We start from the raw sequence: 16,398 nt of genomic DNA, 5'->3' as shown, positions 1-16,398 counted from the left end.
AGCACTATGATAACTATGACGTCCTGTTTGGAAACTATCCAAATTACAAACACGTTAGAAAAATAGCAAGTTATTTAGTGTTCATATTGGGATCCAGAAAGATGAATTACACATTTGATCCCTATCCCATTGGCCAATCAATTGCCAAAACCCCCACCTTTCCAGGACATATCAAAGACAAAGATTAGGGGATTTCATTGGTGTTTGAATTCTTCTTGATACACTTGCACAACTTCTGTGTAACCACAAATGTATTTTCTGTGCTGTAGGGTGGAGTCTGTGGCTGTGAAAAGGGGTACACAGAAATAATGAGATCGAGTGGTTTCCTGGATTACTGCATGAAGGTCCCTGGCTCCGAGGACAAAAAAGCTGATGTGAAAAACCTTCCCGGGAAAAACAGACCTGTGAACTCCAAAATACACGACATTTTTAAAGGATGGTCTCTTCAACCTCTTGACCCAGGTGTGTGTCCACTGTGAATAAGGGATGAAAATTTTTTCCCAGTGAACTCAGTGTGGCCATCTCTCACTGTGGAGAGAATGGAGGGAGGGAAAGAAGAAGGGAGGGAGGGAGGGAGGAAGGGAGGGAGGGAGGGAGGGAGGGAGGGAGGGAGGGAGGAAGGGAGGGAGGGAGGAAGGGAGGGAGGGAGGAAGGGAGGGAGGGAGGAGGGAGGGAGGGAAGGAGGGAGGGAGGGAGGGAGGGAGGAAGGGAGGAAAAAAGGAGGGAGGGAAGGAGGGAGGGAGGGAGGGAGGGAGGGAGGAAGGAAGGAAGGAAGGAAGGAAGGAAGGAAGGAAGGAAGGAAGGAAGGAAGGAAGGAAGGAAAAAGCAGTGGTTTAGCTCAAGGTTTCTCACATTTGAGTGTTTTTCAGTGCACACCCCCATGTAAGCATAAAGGGCTCTCATGGATGCTTATTTAGCCTGCCAATCACAGTCAAAGAGGTAGTGAGTTAAGACACAAAGTAGTATCTTGGGAAAATGTTTTCTAATTGTAAATTGTTTCTGCTTCTATAACTGGATTTGTGCATTTAAATGAAATTAAAGGGGAAATTGGAATCAAGGCACAGAAACTTACAGGAAATACCCACAGACCTACTGTGGGTTTAGAGACACAGGGGAAATGATAAGGAGACCCAGTTTCTAAGATAAGCAAACTTTTCAGATCCTATGGCTTAAGCCACCTGCTTTCAACAAGTAAGAACCTCGTAACTCCTCTGCCTCAGTTCCTTTACCTATAGAATCAGGATAGGGAAACCCACTCTGCAGGACTGTCACAGGCAAGGACAAGCATCCAGCCTCTAAGGCTTGGAGATTGGTGTTTTTATAGACAGGAAGGAAAATGTGCTGTCTGCCATGGGAGTGCCTGCCGAGTTCTCTCTGCTATGAGTAACCTCATCACATACTTGCAAGCTAAGGGCATGCTATTAGCTTTGGCGGAGAGATTAAGAAAACCAAAATTAGCAGCACCAGATAATTTCACCAGGGGTCCCACCAGAAAGTGACAAGGGTGATGTCACTTCCAGATGCAGGTAACTAAGACTCTATGCGCCACTTTGCCAAGTGTGCAGGCATCTCTATGCTTCTCACACTAACTTCTTTTCCAAAGTCAAACACTTCCAACTCCAAGGCAAAGCCAGATAACTGACAGGTAATGAGAAGGGAAAGACAGACAAACATCGGACAGATGGACCCTGGAATCTTTCCTTCTGGACTGAGGCCTTGGTTCATAATAAAATTTCCCTGGTGGTACTTTTAAATGAAGGGAAAATTCGGAGTCCAGGTGCAAAGATGCTCAACCCGATGGGGAAACAGGTCTGTGCTCTGATTCCTCAGAACAAGCATCACATTTTACTTTGGTTCCTTAACTGCCAACAGTATTTTTAAAACCTCAGTCTTAATAGCAAAGCTAGGGCAGATTTAAACGGGGGGAATGCCATGTAGACTTTTCATCCATGACACATACAACTTCAGGAAGATAATTAGAATAAGGTCACAGTGGGGGTAAAACAGGCATATGTGTTGATGGAAGGATAAAAATGAACATGCAGATATACATGTATGAAAGTATCTAAACAGATGCAAAAATGTATATGCAGACACACATGTGAGGGTTTATAGATAGATATAAGATATGTGTGCATATATGCACATATGTGTAAATCTATATATGTAGACATATCAGCATTTTTGCATGTGTTTGTGTGTGCTGTGCCTGCATGTGTCCATACATGGTTTCATGTGCTTGTGTGAATGCACATGTATTTGTGAGCACCATGTGTATGGAGGCCCAAGGTTGTCCTCAGGTCTTTTCCTCCTTTGCTCTCCACCAAGTATACTGAGGCAGTGGCTCTCAGTTGAGCCTGGAGTTTGCCAAGTCAGCTTTCTTGTCTACCCAGCATACTCTGAGGCTCTCCCATCTCTGGCTCTCATGCACTGGGATTGCAGTCAGGCCACCATGCCTGCCTGGCTTTTCCGTGAGTTCTGGGTGTGAGGACTCCAGTTTTCATATCTGTTTGGCAAGTGCTGTAAACATAAAACAATCTCCCCAAAATGACTTTTTAGCCTGGTCAATTTAGAACAACTCTTAGGTTCTAAAAGTATTATTGTACAATATATTACATCATATATAATATATTATTGTAATATTATATATGCTATGTATTAGGTGAGATCAAAATCTGAAACAGCCCCTCGGGAGACACTGAGGCTGTCATACTATATTTAGCTGCCACATATTTTGATCTGAAATTTCTCTCTAAAGACCCCATTCTGTACATACATACCCACAAGAATGCAAATGTTTCCCATGAGTGCTTATTTTAACAAATGAGGAGAATCAACTGAGATGCCCATAAAATGAATGTTATAAAAACATAGCCATGGTTCAACTGTGTAGTATGTCTCATAGACAAACAGAAACGAGATACACCTGCTTCTGTGACCTAGGAATATCACCAACCTATAAGACTAATGAGAAACAGAGTTAGCAAGTGAACCATTACCCACTTTTAATGTTTGTGTGTGTGCATGTGTGCACTCAGATGTCTGCATATGTACATCAAGACTGAAAAGATTCACAGATGCTGGGATCTGGGGTAGCTCCCACGAGAAAAAGTGAAGGACATTTTCACCCCCACATCCTTTTAAATAGTTTGAACTTTAATTCTATTCATTATACTGTTATGTTTGTTGGGGAAGGCTGCTTGTTCGTTCCCAAATGCCCAGACCATGAAATAATCACATGGAAACTGTACTATTTACAATTTGGTCAATAGCTTAATCATATTTCTGGCTTACTCTTATATCTTAAATTAACCCATTTCTATTATTTTATATTTTACCATGAGTCTTGTGGCCTACCAGCCAGGTTCCAGATGGCAGCTCACATCTTTTTCCTCTGGTGGCTCCATGGCTTCTCTCTGATTCTGCCTACTTTCTTCTCTATCTGCTTGGAACTCCCATCTTGACCTATTCTGCTAAGCCACTGGCCAAAACGGATTTATTCATTAGCCAATAAAAGCAACACATAGACAGAAGGACCTCCCATACCACTGTTACAAATGTGTATTTATTTATTAAGTTACTTCTTAAATTCACCATCAAATAGCATTCAGGTCCACTGCATTCATCTACAATGAGAATAAAAGTGTTGGGCCACATCAAGGTCTGAGCTCTGAGGTTCTATGGTTGTCTTCAATCATAGACTATGTCAGGAATATTCTTGCTCAGACTGTCAATGTAAAACCTCAGGAGGGAGAATTTCATCATCAGTGTTTCAGGACAACCATTCTCAACTTTTTAAAAGATTTTTATGACCACACACAAAAAAAATACAATTTCACTCAACTTCATTTCTCAAATGAATCTCTGTTTGAGATATGAAAAAAATTGAAATTGCAACATAATTTGGCATAATTGTGATGTTGATCTTAACAAAAGCTTTTTACAATAGATCGGGTGGTTGACCATCCCCCACACACTAGCATGAGATGGTGCTCTGTGCACTGTGGACTCAGTGTGGTGAATGAGTCCCTGAGTATGACTTCCGTAGAGAAATGCCGTTCATTTGGGGTGCTAACCTTTGCCTTTGTCAACCCACTCACAAATCTAGTTAGCCACGCACTTACATTAAATAAAGAAAAAAATGAAAACCCCAGTTCATCTATAGAAAAAGTGCACAAATAAACCATGATAGTTACTGACTAATACATTTCATTTAACTGTGATAGGTATGAAATCTAAAATGATGCTTTTTAAACATACATGGTCATAAATTTGCAGTATTATATATATAATATATTTTCTTAATACATACATATGATTTACACACATATATTATTTCTATATGCATATTACATGCATACACACTATATATAAAATCTCCCACAGATTCCAGCTAGTACTGCCCATGTACACATAGCTGTGGGTCTGTCCATTGTACTGTGGTCAATCTATTAGGATCTATATCCTTAAAAAAAACCCTGATTCTCCCTTCCCCAGCAGCCCTTAACTGTTAATAACCCCTCAGCTGGGGTGGGGCTCTGTGTCCCTCCCCGTCCTCACCGAAATACTGGTTGGCTTGCTCTTGTCAGCTTTTGTGCAGGCTGCTGCTGTGTCTCTACAGAGTTAATAAGAGCAGAGGTCCCATCCTATCCAAATGACAGTGTTTCTCCAAAGTCCGTTCTGACTTTCGGCTTCTGGTCTTTCTGTCCCCTCTTGCATGATGTGCCCTGGACTTGGGGAGACAGTGTGTGATACAGGAACCCCATTTGGTTATTTTCCTTCACCTAGTTCAGAAGAGAGAGCTACTGAAATGTGTGCCCTAGTCCTCTTTGCGTGTGCGTTAGAAGGAACAGTCTGAGAGTGTTGGTTATCTTTTCAATTGTAGTAGTAGTAGTTGTTGTTGTTGTTGTTTATGTTGTGAGAGTGGTGGTGTTCTCATGTGGCATATGTAAACATATTAACATCTTCAAACAAGTTCATTAAAACTCCAGTGGAGTTGATGAATTAAGGATTGTTAGTCGGGAGTAGAAACTTGGGTTTATATTCTAGTTTCCGATCTATTGTTACCTTATTTCCTTCTTTGTTGTCATTACTCTTTTATATTTAACAGCAGGCACCAATGTGTAGCTGACACCTATGGATATTTGTAAATTTAAATAAAAAAGAAATGATTTGGCCAAAAATACTTTTTACTGAAATGCAGTTACACCTTTATAGATTTTGTTTGTTCGTTGTTTAAGACCAAGGTGGCCTCAAATTTGTGGTAATCCTCCAGTGCTGGGCTCGCAGGGCTGACCCACCACACTTGGCTAACAACCAACTGTTTATAAGGGTGAATTTTCTAAAGATTAGAGTGATATAAACTGCTCACACCTAGAAAGTCACAGCAGCTGGTATGATGTATAATTTATATGTTGATTTTAAATTTACTAGTATAATTCTACGACATCTTGCTCTCTTTCAAATTTGTGGTCTATATTTTCCATTGATTGCTGTTACAGTTCTCTCTAGTAGGTAATCCATATTCTTGGGATGCTCAGGAGAGAAAACTCTCGGCACCTGATTTCATGGGGCAGTTCACAGATTATGCTTCTCCCATCGAGTAATTGGCTAGTTTAAGCAACCATTTCAGATCTAGAAAGAATCACCAGCTCTGGGTTGTCAAGAATCATGTTACTCTGTGTGTGCTTTCTCTCCTAAATGTTGTAGACTTCTGTGTGCTAAGGTTGCATGCTCTTTCTGTCTTAAACAGATGGCCGAGTAAAAATTTGGGTTTATGGCGTTTCCGGTGGCAGTTTCCTTATCATGATTTTCCTAGTATTTACTTCCTATCTTGTTTGGTAAGTACCAAGGAATGAAAACTATATAAGCCCTGTTTTTGTGTGTGGCATGCTAAAAGGAAACCATGTTTTTAATGCATTGGTAAAAGTGACAGGAATCCCGGGCCCATAAGAAAGTGATTGACAGTTGAACTATGGGATCTTTAACAGTATTGCTACTACTTGATACCACATTCTTATTTGGGTTTCGATTAGTACTGGAAGACACAAAAGACAAACCATGTCTTGGCATTTTTGCGTATAGCATTTGGTTTGTACTGTGGTTTATGTATGTGAGACATCTCCTAGACAGTAATGCTGAGTTCCACACCCAAGGATCTGAAGTTAGTTATTTTTTGAGTGTGGCCAGGACTTCTGCACATAAATTCCCTAAGTAATTCTGACTTGTAGTTAATCTGAGAATACTACTTTAGATGACTCTAGTTATTACATTGTTCTTAATTCATTATTAGTGCTTTATTTGGCCTGCTTTTGAAAAGGTGGGGTAAATTAACCAGTTGGTTCTGCTTGTTAATGAATTTTTAATAACAAAGATAATATTAACTATCCACATCTAATTAGCTGTCAATTCCAGGGACCCTGCTTTGTAAGTGACTAGTCCTACTGCCTACTCTCTGGAAATTCTAATTAGGTTACTGTACAGAATATATTTTAGTTGATGAGCAGTTCTTGAGACTACATATACATAAATAAATTTGAATATTTTAAAGTATGTGAAGAATATTATATTAGCTTCCAAAGCAACACTTTCAAGGATTCTTCATGAGATCAAATTATTATTTGGCTTTTTTCTCATAACTGAGATATTTATATTCTTCATCTGTCTCAAAGAATATTTCTTGAGAATTTTTACTCATCTTAATCCTGACTCAAATCTGTGTATTTATCTTCAAATTGTGTTTCCAAAGCTACGCAGACTTTTAAATTTTTGCTTTTGGTCATTTAAAAATTGGTAAAGAAAATCGGGTGACTTTTATCTCTCTTGCCACCTGTAGTGATCAAAATTGAATTCCTAAAAATGAGATTTCCACCCAGCTAGTATTTCCCGAGTGTTGTGGTAAAAAGCGCTGTCCCCAGCATCCACCCTGTTCTCCACCCTGCAATCCAAGGACTGGATCAGCTTCAGTGTTTCAGCTGATACGCTGGGCAAGTAGTGTGGGCATCTTGTCATAGTGAACCCATGTGAGCTTGAGTGCTTCCTAGGAGTTTCAGAGACCTCTGAGGTACCTGCCAACGGAAACAATTAGAAAAAGGGTGTTCTAAAAGTCACAGTAGAAGACATGAAGGTTTGTAGGGCAATACTGTTCAAGTTGCCCACAGTAAGGTTCCAAATCACCAGTCTGTCTGATGGCAATATAAAAACAAATGACTTCATTGAGACAAACAATGTCATCCCCAGCCTAGATTCTCTTGTTCCCTCTGCACTCTTACACCCAAGAAATTAAAAATGAGCATGTGATTTTTAATATTTCTACTAGTGGAAATATATAGGTCCATGAATATTCCCTTCATTATTTTTCTCCCTTCCCTATGATTCTCACATTTTTAAATTAGTCCACTCCTCCAGCAGCACGTATTTAATAAGACTCTGAGATCCTGGATTCTAGCAGTAAAATTGTGTTTACCAATACCCTCTCCCTCTTGTCGCTCCCTCTCTCTGTCATTTCTATGCTGATCTAAAGTCAGCTTGATCTTTGGACTCAGTCTCCCAAACACTGGGACTAGGGGTGCAAAACCATGCAAGTTGAGAAGATCTGATTACAAAATACCAGAAAAATTTCTTCCTTATATTTGCAGTGACCAACATACATTGCATAAAAGACCCACACTTAAATATACCCACCATTTCTCCTTCATTCTGGTGCTACACTGTATCTCCACTAATCACACCTCTCTTCCATACACTATTAGCAATGTCTCATTTTACTGATGAAGTCAGGGTTATGTTTCACCGTCCAAATGAATGCCCAAAGTCTTTCGTGACCAAACCCAAACAACTCTCAATTTCATCTTCTGCTGTTCCCTGACCCTGGACAGGCTAATTTGTGCTGCACAGACTCAAATCATTTATCTTTATTTTCTCACAGAGGAAAATGTCTTTTAAAATGGCCAACTTATGTATTTTTCTATTTAGATGAAAAAAAATTGAACAAGTATTTAATTAATATGCTTCATCATATATCCAATCCCAAAGCCTATGCCATATATTAATGTTTACCTTAAAGTATTGACTTCAGGTAGATCAATGAATATTTCCTTTGTTATTTTCCCCCCTACCCTACAAGTTAGTCTCTTTCATGGCAGTCACAGTTTATGTAGCAGTCATATGCAGTTTCACGTCTGCTGCTTAGCGATGCCGTCAGCACCTCCATTAGCAATCAGATGTCCTCTCGTCTCTTCACCATGTTTATTACCACACACAAGGTTGAGACACGGCATCTGAATCTGTGTTGCCGTTTCAGATGCTTTATCCCAACGGCCCATTCCATCTGTTCACCTTTCTCAGGCCATTGTGTTTGCCCTCTGTGTTTGTTCACGATCCCCGCTGAATCAAACCTTTCCCTCCAACAAAGGCAATTCTCATGGCTTAATCCTCATGACCCCTTCAACAAAAAGGAAGCTTTCACAACCAGTTCTTGGCATTCCACCCAGGATACCAGTCAAACTCCAATTTCAACCTACAGCCTTCTCAAAGCCGGAAATAGCTTGTCTGGGTCTCCTCCCCTGGGGCATTTACAGTGTGGGTATTTGTGTAGATAGCATTCAACTTTCTACCAAACCCCAAAGATTTGAGAGGGGCAACTATGTTGACTACTCTTCTACACCAAACATTGGATCATTATTTATTGAACACCGAGATAAGTAAATGAATAAATAATTTGATTAATGAAAAAGGTGGTTTTTTTTTTTATAAGATCTTTGGGTCTGTGGATAAATAAGTCAAATGTTTGCAATGTTAGACAGAGGAATACTGCACGGAAGCTGCTTTCTTTAATCCCTATGACTGTCTCCTGCCATGGTTGTTCCCACTCCACTTTTAAAGAGCCCTTTCTGTTTCTGTGCTCACGTGACTTGTAAAATCAGCTCTGTATTTGGCTAAACCCGAAGCGCAGGCTTCTTCTACACGTTCTCTCCCTGGAGTAAGCCTGCAGGGTCTTCACATGCAATGTGAAGGCTTGGTTTCCACCTTCGAGCTCCCACATTTTTCTACAGATAAAGGAACCCACAGCCCGGGAGAGACAGGTCCTTCATTGCCTCAGAGCAGCTGCCTGCAGATAGCCAGATACATCTTTTCCCAGCCACTCATTCTATTAGGAGGCTTGTAGGAGCGCTAAAGAATGACAGTTTGGAGATGTTCTATTTCCACACAAAGAAAAGGTTTACGGCAGGAGAATTCCTACAGTATGCCAGGGTTTAGACATATACTTTAAATAAACCCAATGTATAATAAAACGTGGAAAGGTTTTTGAGAAAAGCAGAAAAAAATCTCCCTAAGCATTTCTTTTCCACGATGACCTTCTGAGCACAGGTTTCCCTGGGAATAAACATCAGATAATGATTTGCTGGAGCTTTCCACTAGGTGAGCTTGTGGTTAACCTGAACATTATGCCTGGAAGACACTGTGGATAACCATGTCCGTTCTGGAAACACATTTGGTAACAGACTCACCATCCATGGTTGGTAGTGATGTCCTGACTTCCAGAGGCTTCTCTCACAGGTAGCTGTTCAAACAAAAAATGTTGCCTGCTTCCATGAAACTATGCAACCTCAGTTGGTTTAAGGGTGTTTCTTGGGGGTCGCATTCCAAGGCACCTAGAAGTGTCTGCAGCCTGCTTGTCTCTCTTCTTTCCGGGCTGAAGGCACTCTTCCCCTTTGCTGAGATGCAGATGTGATTGAACGAAGCCCCTTTAAAATGTGTCTTCGATGATCTCGCACAGCCAAGACAGCGGCATCATCTTACGCTTTGTGTGACTCTGCCAGTAGCCGTGGCTGTCCAGAGCACTCTGTCAGGCTCAACAGGAAGATGACATGCCAGAGGGAGATGCTGGCTGGGCACTGCAGTGGTGGTCGTGGCCCGTGAGCAGGCCTTTGCGGTCCCTGATTTTGTTTGAGGGGGAAAAGATGATGCTTTTTCTAACACCAGAATCTAGGGAGAACAAAAATAAGAAACATTTATCTTAAAGAAGACATGTTCCAATAAAGCAGAAGAAAAGAGGAACCTAGAGCTCCAAAGATAGGCCTCTTAGTTGATGGCTTTTCACAGGACAGCCATGCACACTCTCCCTTATAGGGGGCTTATTAACTGGCCTAGAAGTTTTGTTAGCCACAGCTGTACAGGGACCTGCATTCTAGAGTTCCCACATTAACGTTAGGGAGGGATTTCATTTGTTTTAAGTACTCTGAAGACTCTCAGAACTTACACATTCACCGTTGAGACCCTTGGGCTTGTGGTGTTCACAGATTACACACTGTGAGATGAGTCACAGTGAATGAAGCCCTAATCTCAGTGACTCCAGGCCATGCATGGCCCACCAAGGTCTCCAGTCCTCCACTGTCTCAGAGGTGAAAGCTGCGCTCATAAATCCACATATGGAAGCAGACATAAAAACATCTGTGCACATTTTGAGTAGAATTTCCCAGGCCTGGCTTGCAGAGCCTCGCCAAGTTTACATGTCTCCCGGGCAATGATTTTATCTCCTCATACAAATCTAGCCATTGCTGTTCCTTGTTGTTACTCCCCAGGACCCCAGTTTTCATTTCTCTTCACCTAGGAACATATAGCACACACAAAATAAGGGCAGACTGCCCAAAACTGTAGGATCTACAGTTTTCAACCCTCTATTTATTCCCTGTTCTTTCCCACACAGCAGGGATATGGGGACATCTTTACCATTACTTCAGAAGACATTCTTGATACTCACCAAGGTAGATATACAAGGTGTCACTTACAGGAGGTCCTAACGTCTCCTCTGATTTTTTTTCACCACCTTTAAATGCATTAGGTCAGAATGCCAAGGAACCTGTTTCGAGCCAGGTTTATTATCCATGCTAGACGTTCCACCCAGCTACAAATAAAGCCTCCGGAATATACTTATGATTCAAATGGATAAAGTTAAATTGGATGCTAGTCAAGTAATTACGCAATACCCCTCTGAGAACCGGAGAGAGCCTGGAAGACAGGATCTCAAAGCTTGGGCTCTCTGAGTAGAGGATTCTAAATCAGGGTGCTGCTTCCCAATCAGCTTCTCTGCCTGGAAGCTGTTGGCCTGCAGCCTCTGCCCAGGACTCAGTAAATGCTCACTGGGAGCCTACTGCCTGCCAGGTGCGAGGCAGAATCCCTGAGAGGATGCATGGTTCCATTCAGGAAAGTTTCAGAAATCATTTTTATCTCTTTGGCTTGTATGGCTTGCTTCAGACATCAATCAGAAAAATTAATTTTGCTCCTTGAATTAGAACTTGGGCATTTTAAGTTATGAAATCCTTCCTACAATTGGTTCTGTCAAAATTTTTATATTCGAATAAATTCAATTAACGGGGAATTCACCACTCTAAGCACCGGGTGAAAGAAGTTAGACACAAAGGGTCACAGCTGGTAAGACTCCATTTGTGTGAGATATCCAGCATGGAGAGATGCGTGGAGGCAGAAGGTTGGTTAGCAGCGGCCAGGGAACACAGGAGGGGAACAGGAGGCACCCATCAGTGATGAAGATGCTTCCATGACAGGTGGCGGTGACAGTGGATGACACAGTAGTAAATGCTACCACTGCGTTTATAAACGAAAATGTTTCGTTTTAACTAAATTTGGTCTGGGTATAAAATCCGATGTGTTTTTCCAGGCAGAAGAGAATGTCACTTCTAACAAACACCTCCCTCTCAGGTCCTGGGACTTATTGAAGGAATAAATATAACATGCTTAGCACAGATTTGGCACTCAGTCTGCATTGAATAAAAATAAATAATAGATGCTAGTATGTACTACATGCCATAACAGTCTGAAAGCAGGAGAGAGAGAGAGAGAGAGAGAGAGAGAGAGAGAGAGAGATAGAGAGAGAACCCTGATGATGACAGAGCAGAAGAGAGCTAGCCTCCGGAAAAATGAGAGAGCCAGGCTCTGGGGAGACGTGGGTCTGTGTGGAGAAAGAGAGCACGTGACAAAATTTCAGCTGTAAATAAAAATCAGGAATGGAAGTATACAGTGGATATCCATGTGCATTCGGCACACCAGGATCTTTATGAGTAAGAAAAGTGGTCTCCCTCTATATGACAAAAGTTGTCCTTCACAGGCAAAGTGAGGCCCAGGTGAAGACAGCTTTGTAGAGAACTGTTGAACTTCTGCTTGATTGCAGTGGGTTGGTAGCCAAATAAATACCAGTTTTCAGGCCAGAGCAGAAATAGATTTGCTTGAAAACAAAACCAGAGCAAGACACAGGGGTCTAGCTGCTCCAGCTGCTTGAAATGTTAAACATCTGGGATGTGGAGGTCATGGTAGCTTAGGAATTAGTGAGCACCAGATGTCTACCTTCCTGTGTGTGAACAAGAACAACTCCAGAAAATGGCTCTTCTCCTAAGCGTCTCACTTCACTAAACCATGTGTAAGACTTTAAAAAGATGGTGGCTTATATTTTTAAAAAGTTAAACTGAGGAATACAGGCATAAACCAAAAACTGCAGTTTCTAATCATGTTGGCTACATATACTTCTATCCTATGGGCTGGAGTCCAGCTGAAGTCAGGCTGGGAAAGGATTAGCTACGATGTTCACACAATGACAAAACTTCCCACAGTGCATTTTACCCACTATCTCTCCCTTGATAAGCGTCACAAGACGTATTCAAAAGAAAAAACCCGGACTTACTGTTAAATGAGTCATTTGTAATTTTCCCACTTGAATTTCCAGCCTTCAAGATTGTCTTTGGCAGCCAAAGAATAGCTCTATAACATTTATCTGAAGAACTCTTTTCCCTTTGCAGCAAGAAGCCAAAACCACATCAAAGCACACCTCGCCATCAGAAGCCACTGACCTTGGCCTACGATGGAGACTTGGACATGTAACTTGAAAAAGGAATCCAAATGTAGACATCAACTGCTGCCTTAACTGCTTTCTCTTTTGTAGCTCTCAGACTTCTCAGTTCTTTGAGGAATCTCATGATGTGATACCTTGGGCAGAATACAAATACTGCAAAAGTAATAGTGCCCCAACTTCATCTGGACATGGAGTCAAGGATTACTGGGTCTGCCATTTTGTTTTCAAGTTGTTTGTGGGTGTGAGTGTTTTACTTTTTTGGTTTTCCCAAGAGGCCTGAAAACCCTTCTCTTCCTGTTTGCAAATGAGAGGAAGAAACCATGAAGGATTTCCCACAGACTTGAGTAAACTTGATCTTCAGCCGCATACTGACAATCCACGGGAAAATCCAATCAAGGCATTTACTGTAAATGGCGAGTCTGACATTCTATTGTTATGCACTATATTAGTGCAGAGTCCTTATTCCCATACTTCCACATGAGTTTTCTAGAGTTTACATTGGTTCAAAAACTTTCCAATTGGATTGCCTATTTTCATGAACACAGAGAGAATGGGTTGCCATTTCTGAAGTTCTCTGAGTTTTTACCTTTAAATATTTTATTTTATTTTGTAGCCAGGGGAAGATGGCACTTTGTGGGCTGCATCTGTTGAGACAGAAGAGTGTGCGTTACAGCTGGACTAGGATAAAATGGGTGGTTTCTGGGTGAAATGTGTGCTGAATGTTACCAATGAAGTAGGTGATTGTACTGGAGAAGGAGGTAGACTATTTGATAACTAAAATTGTATTTTAACAAAAATTTAGCTGTGTAGCTATAGCATTAACCACACACAGTTGTAATTCAGTTTAATGTTGACCAAAATATGCTTTTGTAATTTCAATTTTCTTATCTGAATATTTATAAATTATTTTGAATTTAATTATCTGACCTCATTTAATATACATTGAACACCGACCCTGTTTGTAGCGAGTCTTGTTTTTATAAGGTTTCAATAATATCTAAAGCAACACATTAAAAAGCTGAGACCATTTTATGAGCTAATCGTTTGTAGTCCCGGATGTTGGAAGTAAGAAGGTGCCATTGTGTGCTATGAATTTGTCTTTCTAACAAATAAAGTGCTCAAGAGACCGTAATGCATGCTGGCTTATATTTATTCATTTCCAAAGTTGTGCTTTGACGAAAACAATTTAACTCTCATCTCCCTGTTTCATCATTTTGAGAACTGGCAGATAAAATCACTGATAGAAAAAAAGAAACCCCAGTTTCTCAATATTATCAACTGTGTCAAAATATAGACATCCGTCACAGAGACGGAACAGTACGGAAGGGAGATTTATACTCCAGATGATGTCAGATCTACTACCTTAACCCTGGAAACATTGATATGTAAATGACCCAAGAGAACTAAGCAAATGTTAAAGACAGAATGGTGCCAAGGAGCAAAAAGACTGTTTTTATTTACCTGGTGGCATCTGATAACTGTTTAACAGATAGGTAGGCCTTTGATAATTGCTCTTAACCGACATCAGCATTTTTTTTTCCCAGGAAATAGGAGGTGAAAGAGGTTATCATACTACCAACACTCTCAGAGCTGGGCTTTCCTTGTTTAGTTCCTCTGAAATAGCAGCCATGCTTGAAACAGTTGAAGCAAGCCTGACCTGGAGACTAGCCCTCACCTGGAGACTAGCCCTCACCTGGAGACTAGTCCTGATCGGCCCCTTTAGTACCCATGTGACTCTCAACAGGAATATAAATTGTAACCAAAAATGGTAGATAAAACATCACTTTCTTTTTAACATGCACATTAATAATAAGTATAAAATCTTGGTATGGAGTAAACATCACAATAAATACTGTCTGTGATTAGCGCTTTATAGCACATTCAGAATTGGGAGCCTCGGGTCATTATATGTTTTCATTCATTACGGATTCAACTATTATAATATATATTGAATTTGCATTAAAATACTAGATTTTCAACATTTCTGGCTTGAGTAAAATTGTTTCTCCAATAATATGAAATTGCATAAAATAATTTTTTTAGTTTACTCACATTTTCCCCCATATCATTGTCAATATAGATTCTATTCATTTATTAAAACAATACATATTTATTGAATAGCTGCCAAAATAGGCACAGTGCTCAGAGGTACATTACTGAAGCAATAAAATAGAGTCTTTTCTGACTTTCATAGGACTTTAAAATTATGCCACACCACTCAGGAATTCATAGGCAGGAATTCCACCCTGCTGTAGTGAAGACAAGTGGGCATTGCAGGTAAATAGAAATCCTGTGGGCTGCCATCCGTTCATTCACCAGGTATGGGAATAGTTTACCTTTATGAAACATATTACTCATAGAGCAAAAATAGTTTTAATCTATATATTTCTTTTAAGTTTAAATCATATGTCTGAAGGTAAGAAGTGTGGTGTCACTAATTACTTCTCAGCCTTATGTCATCTAAATTACATTTTGACTCACTATTACTCTGCTAAAGGAGCAAAGCACTAACATGACTCCTAGTGTCAAGAGCTATACTTATAGACCAGTGCATCCCTACACCCTCATTGGATAAGCTTTTCCTTGTAGCAGAGTAATTAGCACAGTGACCACAACTGGTCAATGTGCAGAGAGTGAGAGACTTTGAAACGCTCAGCTCCAAATGGGATGTCTTTATCAAACCCCTACGCTTAACATTCAGGGATCTATAGGAGTGAGGAGGCAGAAGGATCGTAAGAGCCAGAGGTGGTGGGTGACTCCCAGGAGGCAATGTTTTCCAGAAACACCAGAGCTGAAGCACATGCACACTCACAGAGACTGTGGCAGCACACGCAAGGTTCAAGCCAGACAGGGTCCCAACATGGAGAAGCGGAAGTGGACACGAAGTTCTCTAGTCAAGAAGCTATCTGCAGTTGTTACCTGCTGGGTACGGGACTCGGGACTCAGATTTCATCAGCTGAATGTCACTGGAGACAACAACGACTCACCTGAGCAGGCCACAGGTCCAAAGGTAGTTGGCAAACACGAACCAGACACCACTGCAGGTTTTGTTGCACTGTGCTGTGCTTGCAGACAGGCATGCAGTTTGTGTCTGTGCACACGCTCATGCACATTTTGCTTACTGTGACCTTTGGTTTTATTGTTCGGTTGATTTGGTTTTTTTGGGGGGAATGAAAGACTATGAAGTTGAGTGGATAGGGAATGGGGGAAGATCTGGGAGGAGTTGAGAAAGGGCAACCATTATAATTAAAACATATTGTATGTACGAAGAAATATTAAAACGATAAAATCACTTTTCATAGTGAAGCACAGAAGAAACCCAATTGTGTATGTCCGAAAGTATACAGCGCATGTCCCAGGTAAGTAGCTTGTAAAAATACTGCATTTGACAAAAAAGTTCTTATTTATTTTTTTATTTTTGGATTAAACTTTTTAACTTAGAAATTTAACATGAACATATGGATTTTTAACTTCCTTAGAAATTCAGATTTTAGTTCCAACTACCATAGTAACAAAATGCTGTTATTAACTGAATG

The 16,398-nt window shown here is 40.7% G+C and overlaps 1 protein-coding gene across 1 annotated transcript in view; it reads left to right on the top strand.

Moving 5' to 3' along the window:
• Thsd7b (thrombospondin type 1 domain containing 7B) overlaps positions 1-13,929 on the top strand; it is an 871,002-nt gene extending 857,073 nt beyond the window's left edge. The window contains exons 26-28 of the mRNA XM_057770607.1: positions 270-462; positions 5,753-5,840; positions 12,810-13,929. Coding sequence (XP_057626590.1) covers positions 270-462; positions 5,753-5,840; positions 12,810-12,891 — 363 coding nt within the window. The 3' untranslated portion in view covers positions 12,892-13,929. The remainder of the gene's footprint in view (positions 1-269; positions 463-5,752; positions 5,841-12,809) is intronic.
• The last annotated feature ends 2,469 nt before the right edge of the window (positions 13,930-16,398 follow it).

Source organism: Chionomys nivalis, chromosome 5 (genome assembly GCF_950005125.1).
Source record: "Chionomys nivalis chromosome 5, mChiNiv1.1, whole genome shotgun sequence".
In the NCBI taxonomy this organism is placed as follows: domain Eukaryota; kingdom Metazoa; phylum Chordata; class Mammalia; order Rodentia; family Cricetidae; genus Chionomys; species Chionomys nivalis.
The sequence above is the reverse complement of the archived record's forward strand: the minus strand, read 5'-3'. Positions and strand labels throughout refer to the sequence as shown.